The sequence below is a fragment of the Manis javanica genome, chromosome 1, assembly GCF_040802235.1.
Source record: "Manis javanica isolate MJ-LG chromosome 1, MJ_LKY, whole genome shotgun sequence".
NCBI lineage: Eukaryota > Metazoa > Chordata > Mammalia > Pholidota > Manidae > Manis > Manis javanica.
In genome coordinates, this window is record NC_133156.1 from 231,365,367 (window position 1) to 231,377,503 (window position 12,137).

The 12,137-nt window shown below is 35.0% G+C and overlaps 1 protein-coding gene across 2 annotated transcripts in view; it reads left to right on the forward strand.

Moving 5' to 3' along the window:
- NBAS (NBAS subunit of NRZ tethering complex) overlaps window positions 1–12,137 on the forward strand; it is a 331,046-nt gene that overhangs the window by 148,639 nt on the left and 170,270 nt on the right. For both annotated transcript variants that reach the window (XM_073216361.1, XM_037026472.2), the window contains exons 26-29: window positions 1,862–1,995; window positions 4,243–4,305; window positions 6,341–6,463; window positions 11,284–11,386. In XM_073216361.1, the coding sequence (XP_073072462.1) occupies window positions 1,862–1,995; window positions 4,243–4,305; window positions 6,341–6,463; window positions 11,284–11,386 (423 nt within the window). The remainder of the gene's footprint in view (window positions 1–1,861; window positions 1,996–4,242; window positions 4,306–6,340; window positions 6,464–11,283; window positions 11,387–12,137) is intronic.

Below are 12,137 nucleotides of genomic sequence, written 5' to 3' on the forward strand. Positions count from 1 at the left end.
CATTTGGTACTTGTCTTTGTCCGCCTGGCTTATTTCACTGAGCATAATACCCTCTAGCTCCATCCATGTTGTTGCAAATGGTAGGATTTGTTTCCTTCTTATGGCTGAATAATATTCCATTGTGTATATGTACCACATCTTCTTTATCCATTCATCTATTTGTGGACACTTAGGTTGCTTCCGTTTCTTCGCTATTGTAAATAGTGCTGCGATAAACATAGGGGTGCATCTGTTTTTTTCAAACTGGGGTGCTGCATCCTTAGGGTAAATTCCTAGAAGTGGAATTCCTGGGTCAAATGGTATTTCTATTTTGAGCATTTTGAGGAACCTCCATATTGCTTTCCACAATGGTTGAACTAATTTACATTCCCACCAGCAGTGTGGGAGGGTTCCCCTTTCTCTGCAACCTCTCCAACATTTGTTGTTGTTTGTCTTTTGGATGGTGGCCATCCTTACTGGTGTGAGGTGATATCTCATTGTCGTTTTAATTTGCATTTCTCTGATAACTAGCGATGTGGAGCATCTTTTCATGTGTCTGTTGGCCATCTGAATTTCTTCTTTGGAGAACTGTCTGTTCAGCTCCTCTGCCCATTTTTTAAATTGGATTATTTGCTTTTTGTTTGTTGAGGTGTGTGAGCTCTTTATATATTTTGGATGTCAAGCCTTTATCGGATCTGTCATTTACGAAAATATTCTCCCATACTGTAGGGTACCTTTTTGTTGTATTGATGGTGTCCTTTGCTGTACAGAAGCTTTTCAGCTTGATATAGTCCCACTTGTTCATTTTTGCTTTTGTTTTCCTTGCCTGGGGAGATATGTTCATGAAGAAGTCGCTAATGTTCACATCCAAGAGATTTTTGCCTATGTTTTTTTCTAAGAGTTTTATGGTTTCATGACTTACATTCAGGTCTTTGATCCATTTTGAATTTACTTTTGTGTATGGGGTTAGACAGTGATCCAGTTTCATTCTCTTACATGTAGCTGTCCAGTTCTGCCAGCACCATCTGTTGAATAGACTGTCATTTCCCCATTGTATGTCCATGGTTCCTTTATCGAATATTAATTGACCATATATGTTTGGGTTAATGTCTGGAGTCTCTAATCTGTTCCACTGGTCTGTGGCTCTGTTCTTGTGCCAGTACCAAATTGTCTTGATTACTATGGCTTTGTAGTAGAGCTTGAAGTTGGGGAGTGAGATCCCTGCCACTTTCTTCTTCTTTCTCAGGATTGCCACATGTGTTATTTTTATATGCCAGAAAATACTGTAAAGATTGGAATCTGTGGTTTGTGATGGAAAGTGGTATATCCAACCTAGAAAGTGACTTGCTTCAGAGATATGGAGTATATTCTGTGATTTAAAGATTATTGCATTACCATACTTCTTTTGAATAGGATGTCAGTAGTTTAGTTAAATGACTAATAATATATAATGCATACTGAAAAGTAGTAGGTTCTATCATCTCTGAATATTAGTTAAGGAATTTTATCTATTTTTGTAATGGAAACACATAAAATTTGGCTCTAGGGTTAGAATTGCTGCTTTGAATGAATTGGCTTTTTAATTCCCTGTTTTTTTCTATCTTGTTTATCTTGAATGGGTCATAAATTGAAGAATCTGTTTTCAGCAGATGCAAAGCTTATGGGTACAAATTATCTTTTCTAGCTGATTCTGTGATTAAAATGTGATTTCATTTAGAGTTATTGAAGACCTCAAAAGTCTGTAAACTAAAGAAAAATCAAGATTTGTTTTTACAGCTTATTAATTGCACCATTTAATATTCTATTGACAGTGGTACTGGAATGTAGAAAAATTGACTATAGATCTTTTGATACTCAGTACAACATGCTTTGTTTTCTCTAGCTGCAACAAAAAATTATTCCTGATCAGGACCAACTTATGACAGTAGCACTGGAGTGCATTTATAACTGTGAACGGAATGACCAACTCTCTCTTTGCTATGACATATTAGAGTGTCTGCCACAAAGAGGATATGGGTAAGAATCCAGTGTGCTGATAATGCTATTGTGTATTTTTACTCTAACAGTTAAAAGGAAAATTTTGCTTCCCTGAATGTTGTTGTAGAGAATTTTTGAAGTATAAAAAAATAGAAAGAAGAAAATGAAATCATCTGCAAACCTGTTGCCTAGAGATAAACTTTTGTTTTTCTCAAAGTCATTATCATTTTGTAAACCTTGATGACTAATTATCCATTAAAAAAAACAAACAAAAATACCAGCACTATAAAAAATATTTTTAAGTGGATAGATATTGGTATGTCTTTAAGTTATGTTTCTTATTAAGCATTTTTCATATTTGTGGGCTAGTTGTATTTCTTCTATGAATTGTTCTTGGTCCTTTCCTATAATAATCCTTTTAAGTAGTAATGTGTGAATATACATAGTTTTATTTTTTTTCAGTTTTTTTGAGATATAATTGACATACAGCATGTATAAGTTTAAGGTATATGACATGACAACTTGACTTATATATACTGTGAAATGATTACCACAGTAACTTCAGTTAACATCCACCATTCTCATAAAGAGACAAAGAACAGAAAAATGTTTTTTTCTTGTGATGAGATCTTTTACAATTCACAGTCTTAGCAACTTTCAGATACAACATATAGCAGTGTTAACTCTGGTCATCATGTTGTACATTACATCCCCAGGAGTTACTTATCTTATAACTGGAAGTTTGTGCCTTTTGACTCCCTTCATCCAGTTCCCCCCCAGCACCCTTGCTTTTGGTAACCACAAATCTCATCTTTTTTTTCTATGAGTGTTTTTTGGTTTTTGTTCATTCCACATATAAGTGAGACCATCATGCAGTGTTTGTCTTTCTCTTTCTGACTTATTTCACTTAGCACAATACCCTCAAGGTCCATTCATGCTGTTGTAAATGGTAGGATTTCCTTCTTTTGTGTCTGATTAGTATTCCAGTGTGTCTGTGTAATAGATTTATTATGGTACAACACACATCCGGGTATATAGACACACCGTGCCTTTTCTTGATTCACCATCTGCTGATGGACTTAGGTTGTTGCCGTGTCTTGGCTAGTGTGTGTGTGTGTGTGTGTGTGTGCATGCTGCAGTGAACAATGGGGTGCAGGTACCTCTTTTACATAGTGATTTCATTTCCTTTGACTGTATATACCCAGAAGTGGAATTGCTGGATCACATGGTAGTTCTATTTTTAAGTTTTTAAAGAATGAATATGTATCTAAGACACTAAAAAGCTGATTGAAAGCCTTGTTGAAGCCTTCTCATTATAGGAGCGTTTGGGAGGTTGCCTTATGTGTGAGTGTCTGTCTACATTGTCAGTCTTGTTTCAGTTTTGATTTTTTTTTTTGTAGGATAATTTTCGATTCTGTCTGTTATGTTACAGAAATATGGGGTAGTTTGTAGATCCTGATCATTCAGTTGGACCACTGGTTGGAAGGCGCCTGAGAGTGTATGGTGCAGTGGTTCTTGGTTGAGAGTGTTTCCTTGACGTGTGGGACACAGAGTTGTACAGGGTGGAAGAGGACTTGGGTCCACTTGCGCATGCGTGTGTTGGAATATTGAATTCCATCAGCCACATTTATATTAGTCTGTGATCTTTTTCATGTTAACATTTTTCCTAGTTCCCTGTCCAGTTGCTTCCTTAGAAATAGTTTGCATTTTATTTCCTACCTGGCAGGACTTATCTATATGATAACTGTGCTTCTCCCTGAAGTGGATACAGGGGGAATGATGGCATGGAAAAGGTCTCCTGAGTATATGAAATACGAATGGAAACATCTTAGGGGGTCACAAGTGGTATAAACAGGCCCAGAAGAAAGCCAACATGCAGGTCCATGCTTCCTATCTGTTTTATTTTTTAAAAGAACAGAAATGAATGTTCTTTTAAAAAATATTCTATCCTTTACCTCTTCTTTAAAAAAAAAGGCAATTGATTTGTAACTATTTTTTTCATTTTAGCAGAACTGAACTAAAAGTTCTATAGAAAATAATTGTGTACATCTTGCTAATCTGTAATAGAGAATATTGTTTTACTCCAGTATTTTTTATCTTAATCTCTTTCCTCTTGAAAGGCAATGGATGAGTTCAGGAAATAAGACTGAAATTTTGCCTGGACAGTGTAATATTGTTACATATTAATTGTAAGGAAAATATAGTATCTTTTTTCACTTGATTGAGTTTTGTATTTTTTGTAAAAAGCTGCTACTAAAACTTAATTTTTTTCTTTTAATACTTTAGTCATAAAACAGAGGTAACAACAGCTCTTCATGACATGGTAGACCAATTGGAACAAGTTCTCAGGTGAGAAAAATGACAGTCTCTTGGGTCTATGCTGATTAAGGAAGTCTATCCAAGAAATAGCACTTGAATATGCCTAGTAGTTATTTCCAGTTTGACTTCATATTTGGCTCTCCTGGCTGGAATTTTCTTACTAACAAATGTACTACTAGCTTATTTTAGCACAATCATAGAATAAGAAGAACATGGACTCTGAGACTAGTAGGCCAGTGTTCAAATCTAGGCACTGCTACTTGCTGCCTGTCTGATCTTTGATCCTAGGGTTTTCTCATCTATAATATCTAACTCATGAGATTATGAAATTAATGTTAAACATTTAAAGTGCCTCACACATAGTAGGTACACAAAAATGTTAGTTTCTGCAACGGTTATTGCATCTATCAGCAAACAATATTTATTTAAATACAAATGGCTTTCATTTTTTGGTTACATTAAATTTGGTTGAATATCTGGATTATATCAAACTACACTAGAGCCTTCAAGTAACTCTGTAGTAATATTTTTTATTGTCAAAAATGAAACACCTGTCTCTTTTGGAGACTGAAATTTCTTAATTTACCATTGGAAGTCTAATATTTACTAGTATTTCTTTTTATATGTGTGTATGAGTATGCACATGTGTAATTTTTAAATACTTATATTAAAATTTTAGGAATAATAAGCTTTGTTCTTATATATAATTATAGAGATTATAGGTAATAACATCACTTTATAATGGTAATATGAATAATAAAGTATAATAATTTTGAGTATACTAATTATAAGTTTTATGAATTCAATTTAAGGGACTTCAGTGTAAAAATATTTCAAGCTGTATTTAAGTAAACAATATTTTTGTGTACCATATATGTATGTGAATTTAATAAAAATTAACTGTTTCTTCAGGACCTCTTTATTATTACCTACCTGCTGCTTATTACTCTGTGTTCTGGAAGTTATACCGTTTTTTTTTTTTTTCCTTGAAAAATGCTTAATAAATCAAGCTTTTCCTATTATGGATTGGCTTGTATCTTTCCTACTGAAAAACTGAACATAGTTTGACTAAAGCTTAGGGGGTTAAGTCTGTATGGATTCATTCCTTACAAATCTGCACGGTTTCCTTTGTTTCCCTAAGGAAATTGGAAGACTTATCTCAGAGACACAATGAAATACACACAATTTATTTCGCCATATGTCCTGGTATAACCATGGGTGGTTCTGATGGTCACATTATGCTCTTAGTCCTTCAAGGAAACAGGGACACCCTGTAGATTTCTGGATGATACCCAGGTCCTTCACTGTTGAGCTTACGTTACTGACCTTTTAAATTAAGAACTTTCTATTCGTGTTCCAGTTCATAGCCGCTAATAGTTGAAAAATGTTTAGTGTATTTAATGTCAGGTAACATGACCCATGAAGCCGATCTTTATGAAGAGTTGTTGAATTCTATCCAGCCACTCTACAAACCCCCAGTAGTAATTTATAAATGTGAGATTTGATGACAGACCAGGTGTATTGATGATTATGGAATGGGCTGTCTCAAGAAGATTCATGTGAAAAAAAATTCGTGGCATATTTTATATTTTTGTAGAGTAGGTTCTCGAAGAAGATTGAAGCTTATGATGTTTCTGTGATTCTTTAACTCTAAAGTTCTTTGCTTTTCTAACATCCTTACCTATGACAAAATACTCAGTAGGATTGTTGAGAGTTAAAGCTGGGTATTGAAATAATAGATTTGGCTTATTTCACTGTCTTGATGCCTTCAGAGTACAGGAAAATTGTAAAAAAAGATTTTGACAAAAAGATGTATATCATGCTTTTTAAAAATGTTACTTCCAAGCATATTGCAATAAAAGTATGGGATATAACATTAGATATATAATTGTCAGGTTATTTTTTTTGCTGAGTATTAATGTAATATGTAAAATTGGGTCATTCTATGTGTTGCTTTTTCTTTTTTTTTTTTTTAAATACTGAACACCTAAGCGCTACTTTTATGTGTAGGATTCTTAGACTTTTTTTGTTAGTAGCAAGACTTAAATTCTTCTCTCATTTATAGTGTATCAGAGCTTTTGGAGAAACATGGACTTGAGAAACCAGTTTCATTTGTTAAAAACACTCAGTCTAGCTCAGAAGAGGCACGCAAGCTGATGGTTAGATTGACCAGACACACTGGTCGCAAGTGAGTAATAAACAAAATTGATACTTGTATATGATTAAAAATAAATACTGCTTTTTTTCTTTTTTTGACTTCATTGAGTTCTAATTGACTAACAATAAATTCCACATATTTTAGGGGTAGAATTTGATGTTCTGATATATGTATATACTGATGAAACATATACATCACCCTAAAAGCTTTCTCTTGCCCCTTAATAATCTCCTCCTTTCTTCTCCCTGTCAAACCCCTATTGTCTCCTCAGGCTATTACTGATCTATTTTTGGTCCCTGTGTATTACTTTGCATTTCCTAGAATTTTATGCTGATCTATTTTTGGTCCCTGTGTATTACTTTGCATTTCCTAGAATTTTATGCCAGTGGAATCACGCATACACACTTCTTAGTTGGTGTTTGGCTTCTTTCACCCAGCATAAGTGTTTTGTGATTCATCCATGTTGTAAATCAATAATTTATTCCATTTCCTTTGCTGAGTAGTATTCCATTGTATGAATTTATCAGACTTTATTCATCTGTTGATGAACATTTGGGTTGTTTTGAGTTTTGGCTTTTACAAATCTATGAGTACTCATGTACCAGTCTTTGTATGAAAATACGGTTTCATGTCTTTTGGACAAATAAATGAGTGGATTGGCAGCATTATATGGTAAGTGGATGGTTAAATTTGGTGTTTGGCAGTTTGTTTTGTTTTGTTTAGCATCTTTACCAACTTACTTTCTAGCCAGTCTTGTAGGAGAGTTCCAGTTGCTATACATCCTTGTCGGTACTTGGTATCGTCAGTCTTTTTAAGTTATTTTAATAAGTATGTAGAGGTATCTAATTTTCATTTTAATGGTTTTCTCCAACGTAATAATATTGAGAATATTTTTATGTGCTTATTTGCCATCTACATATCTTCTTTGATCATTTTAAAATTTGGGCTGTTTATTTTCTTCTTACTGATTTAAGAGTTTTCTCATACATTCAGGATGTAAGTTCTTTATCAAATATATGCTTTGCAAAGATTTTTTTTCTGCACCTTATCTTTTACCTGTGTCTTTGAAGAGCATAGCATACTTTAAAAATTTTAATGAAGTCTAACTTACCAGGTAAATTTGTTTTTTTTTTATTGTGCTTTTCATGTCATATTAAGAAACTTTTGCCACAAAGATTTCCTGCTACCTTTTCTAGCAAAATTTTATAGTTTTACATTTTATGACTAGAGAGCTCATTTTTGTTGATTATTCAAGACATGGATCAATTTTTTTTCCATATTTAAATAGTTTAGCACAAAGAAAAGACTATCTTTTCTGTACTGAATTCAGCTTACATCTTTGTTGAAAATCAGTTTTATGTATATATACAAGAGGCTGTTTGTAGATTCTTTGTTCCATTGATCTATTTGTCTGTCTTCTAATACCATATTGTATTGATTATTATAGATTTATAGTTAGTCTTTAAATTAGGTAATATTAGACTCCTAATTTTTTTTGCTTTTCCAAAGTTGTTTTATTTATTCTAAGGCTTTGGCCTTTTCATAATGAATTTTAGAATTAGCTTGTAAGTTTCTACAAAATCCTTTTGGATTTTTGTAGGGATTACATTGAATCAATAGATTAATTTGGGGCATATTGCTATCTTAATATTAAGTCTTCTAACCAGTGAACACATGATGTCTTTTCATTTACCTAAATCTTCTAATTTCTTTTAATGGTTTTTGTAGTTTTCAGTGTACAAGTCTTGAACTTGTTAAATTTATTCCTAAGTATTTTATTCTTTTTGATGTTACTGTAAATGAAGTTTTCTTAATTTCATTTTAGGTTGTTCATCCATAGTATGTAGAAGGACAATTGAATTTTGATATGTTGATCTTGTATCCAACTTTGTTAGACTTATTTATTAGCTTGGGTAGATTTTTTTGCAGATCCCGTAGCTTTTTCTCTATATAAGATCATGCTGTCTACAAATAGAGACAGCTTTACTTCTTTCCAATATTTATGCCTTTTTTGATTTATTCTTTCTCTTTTTATTGATGTTAGCATGATGTATCTTGTTTTTATTTAGCCTGGTAAACTTTTTACTTTTAATTAATTTTGCTTTTCTATTTGAAGTGCATTTCTTATAAGCAGCATATGAATTGGGACTTCCTATCTAGATCTGAGCTGGAGAAAGCAAAGATGCCAGGTGCTGCTTAGTTACGCTGGGATTGTAAGGGAGTTAACACCCATCAGATCTGCATTCAAACAGTAAGAACCATGAAATGGTAGATGAATAAACTACATCTCCCCAGTGATTCCAGCAATACTGAGCCCTTGTTGACTTCAGTAACTTGCTAATGTAACGCAATCAGTACTGGCTTGCTCAAGGAATTCTGCTTCCTAGGAAATCCCCTAGCATTCTCTATCTGTCTCTCCCCCATCTCTGTCTCTGAACAGGGTGCTGTACTTACTGACACATGTGCCTTATGTTTCCTTTGAGATCATAAGCTTCTCCAGGGCAAATGTGATAGTCATCATACAGCTAATATGGGACTTTACATATCAATAGTCCTGTCAGCAATTACTAAATGAATAATCTAGAAGGTTTTGACAACTTAAGTCTTAAGGTTTCTTTACAGCTATAAACAAATGGTCAATATTTCTGATCATGCTGACTCTATGCTAGCACCTGCTCTTCAGTAAAAAAGACATGCTATTACTGCTAGATTACCCACTGTCTCCCTATGGAGTCCATCAAATACTACTGAGGTTCTTAATTTCTACTCATAGTGTTCTACAAATATGTAAGAGAATATGGTTTCTTTTTTCACAGTAGTCCACTTTAAGTGAATCTGTCACAAATCAGGTTTTACCATCTTGAATGCAATACTGTTTCTCCCTGGAAAAAAAAAAACCTCTCTTCCAAGCTGTAGTAGCTAGTGCACCATGTTTAGGAATCTGTCTGTTAATTTGAGAACCTCTTGTACAGTGCTTTCAAGTTCTACTTTTGATTCTTATTTACCGAATATATTCCGAAAGGGCCATATTAAGTAATCTCTTATAATTTATTTTAATTAGAACCTGTATTTCTGGCTAGCCAGGTGTGAGGCAACATTAATACCATCTGTCCCGCTGTTGCTGCCTCTGAAAAGACAGCTGGGCTGCGAGAACGTCAGTTCAGCTAGACGATGCCTCGGTCTGATTTCATAAAGCTGGTGCAAAGTGGGCACTCTCTTCAGCACACATTTTGCTACTTCTCTGCCTGCAAGCCAAATCTGGAAGAGTCCTCCAAGTTTTAAAGCTCACTGATAAAGTTCACCAAAGTCTAACTAATGGAAACATTCACAAATTGTCCTGGAAGACTTGCAAATGTATCAGTTTGTTTTTTCTGTCTGCTGGGAAAAATATTCTCTTATGCTTTATTGTATATGGGATAGAATAATTGTTCATTTTGTATACTAAATATAAAATAAGCAAATGCAGTATATGCTTATTAAAAATTTTCGGTGAAAAAAATTCTTGAAGACTAGAATTTTCACAGGAATGATCCCAAATATGTATTTTTTTTCTATACCAGTACAATTATATACAGTCTGTTTGCCCTGTTTTAATGCATAAAAAAAAAAAGATGCTTGGAAAAGAAACTGTCTAGTTGGTATTTGACAAAAATAAAACCAAACTACATTTATTGATACTGTTTTATACCAATAAAATGAGGGGAGTATCTTTTAATATATTCTAGTTTAAGTTAATCTTCAGCAAAAGGAAATCTGTAGCTAACTGAAATTAAGAAATTTATTCACATGTGTGCAGGTAATTGAACTTGTTTTTATACTTAGGAACATCTTGCTTTAGTGTCTGTGTTTTATCTAAAGTAATTTCATCTATTCCTTATCACTCTCTGATATGGGTTCTAAGTGAAGAAACTGAAATTCAGGAATAATAAATATTCACTGTTGTGCAGCTAATATGGGACCAGTGGTGAAACTGTTAACAAAACCCTTTCCCCTGCTGCAGGAGTATCTGAACCATTAATTCTCTAACTCTGTAACCCTGGATACCATCATAAAATGGTATTTGATCAGTTAGATTGTGTGGGCCTCACTGCTTGTGTAAAATTGATCCCTGATTGGTAAATGAATTCTAACTTGGAAAAGCTGTAAATGAACCAGAAAACCTGACAGGGGTTTTATGCTTTTGTGCTTTGGGCTTTCCTGAGTATGGTCACTGGCATGTCCTTGAGGGGGCCCTGAAAACCATGCCTAAGATGTTGTTGCATTAGCTCTTGAGGGGCATGAAGCTTCTTGCTAAGCCAGAGAGGGCAACTCCTGTAACTATACAGCAGTCTCCTTGCGCCGGGGCTGCAGCACTCGGGCTCCCACTGAGGGTAACAACTGACGCTGCCCTGCCTGTGAGCTGGGGCTCCCCGCCTCTACACTGATGCCAGGTGTGGCCTCTCATTGCCTTCTGGGTCGGTGTGTGGTTAACGTTAAACTCCCCGGATGGTGATTGCAGAGTGATGATGACAGACTTGATCGCCTTTTCTGCTCCGTCACAAGTGCTTTATCTGCTGTGCTTTATTTCACCTTAGAGACTCCAGCATGTTTAGTTTTGTCACGCGCATTCGATGCTCTTCTACTCTTGTCTCCAGGCAGCCAGTGGCAAAGGCTCTGGCCGCATGTCTAGCATTGGTACACAGCCACCCAGCTTAACTGAAGGTTTTTCCTGGAAGTTCAAGTGAAATACATTCTTATTGATCATTTGGGAGCTATGTGACATATGGTGGTACTAGCTGTTTTTTTACTTTTGGCCAATTGAGGAGAAAGATTTCATGAATTATTTTTCTCTCTGTCTTTTTTTTCCCCAGGCAGCCTCCCGTCAGTGAGTCTGACTGGAGAATGTTGCTGCAAGACATGTTGACCATGCAGCGGAATGTTTACACACGTCTGGGTTCTGATGCTTGCTATGAGGTAACTCCACATAACTCTACATACACACATTGTTTTTTTAATCTAGAAATTTTGGTTATTATAGTTTGCTTATTGGACACAAAGCTTATGATGACCATATGCTCCATTGTAAGTAATATTATTTCGTAGTAACTGGTAACTGTGGAGTGCTTTAAAGTCTGAGCAGTTCCATGCCTTAACGTCCTGTCTTCCCTGTTTTTGTTCATTGCAGTACCATTTTTAGAGGGTTAATCCTGAGCTAGGAAGCTCTGAATCATGCTTGCCTCTTCTCACTCCATAGATGTGGTGGTCACTGAAACTTATTTAATGTTCCTGAGAAAGGGCTTTCAATCTGTTCTATCTTCATTTCTGCTAAATTGCAATAATCCTCCTAACTTTTATCGCCCTACTTCCATATCTAATTCACACTGCTTTAGAGTATTATTCTGAAACAGACCTTGTTGTGATGCCTCACTTGTTACCATTTGCTCCTTGTTTCATGTCAGGAATCAGAAAGTATCCATACTTCTGAGCATGGTGTAGAAAGCCACAGCAGATTCCAGCTTCCCTGTCGACTCTCACCTTTGCACCTCTCCACCATGTACCCTGAGCTCTGGTAGTTCCATCAGGCTGTTATGGTTCCCTCCACGCACTATGCTGTTTCATGTTTCTGTGACTTTGCCTGGATATATTCCTTATTCTTTTATTTGAAAGTTGCTGATAATTTTCATAACTCAGTTCACTGATTATGCCCTCTAGGATCCCTTCCTTT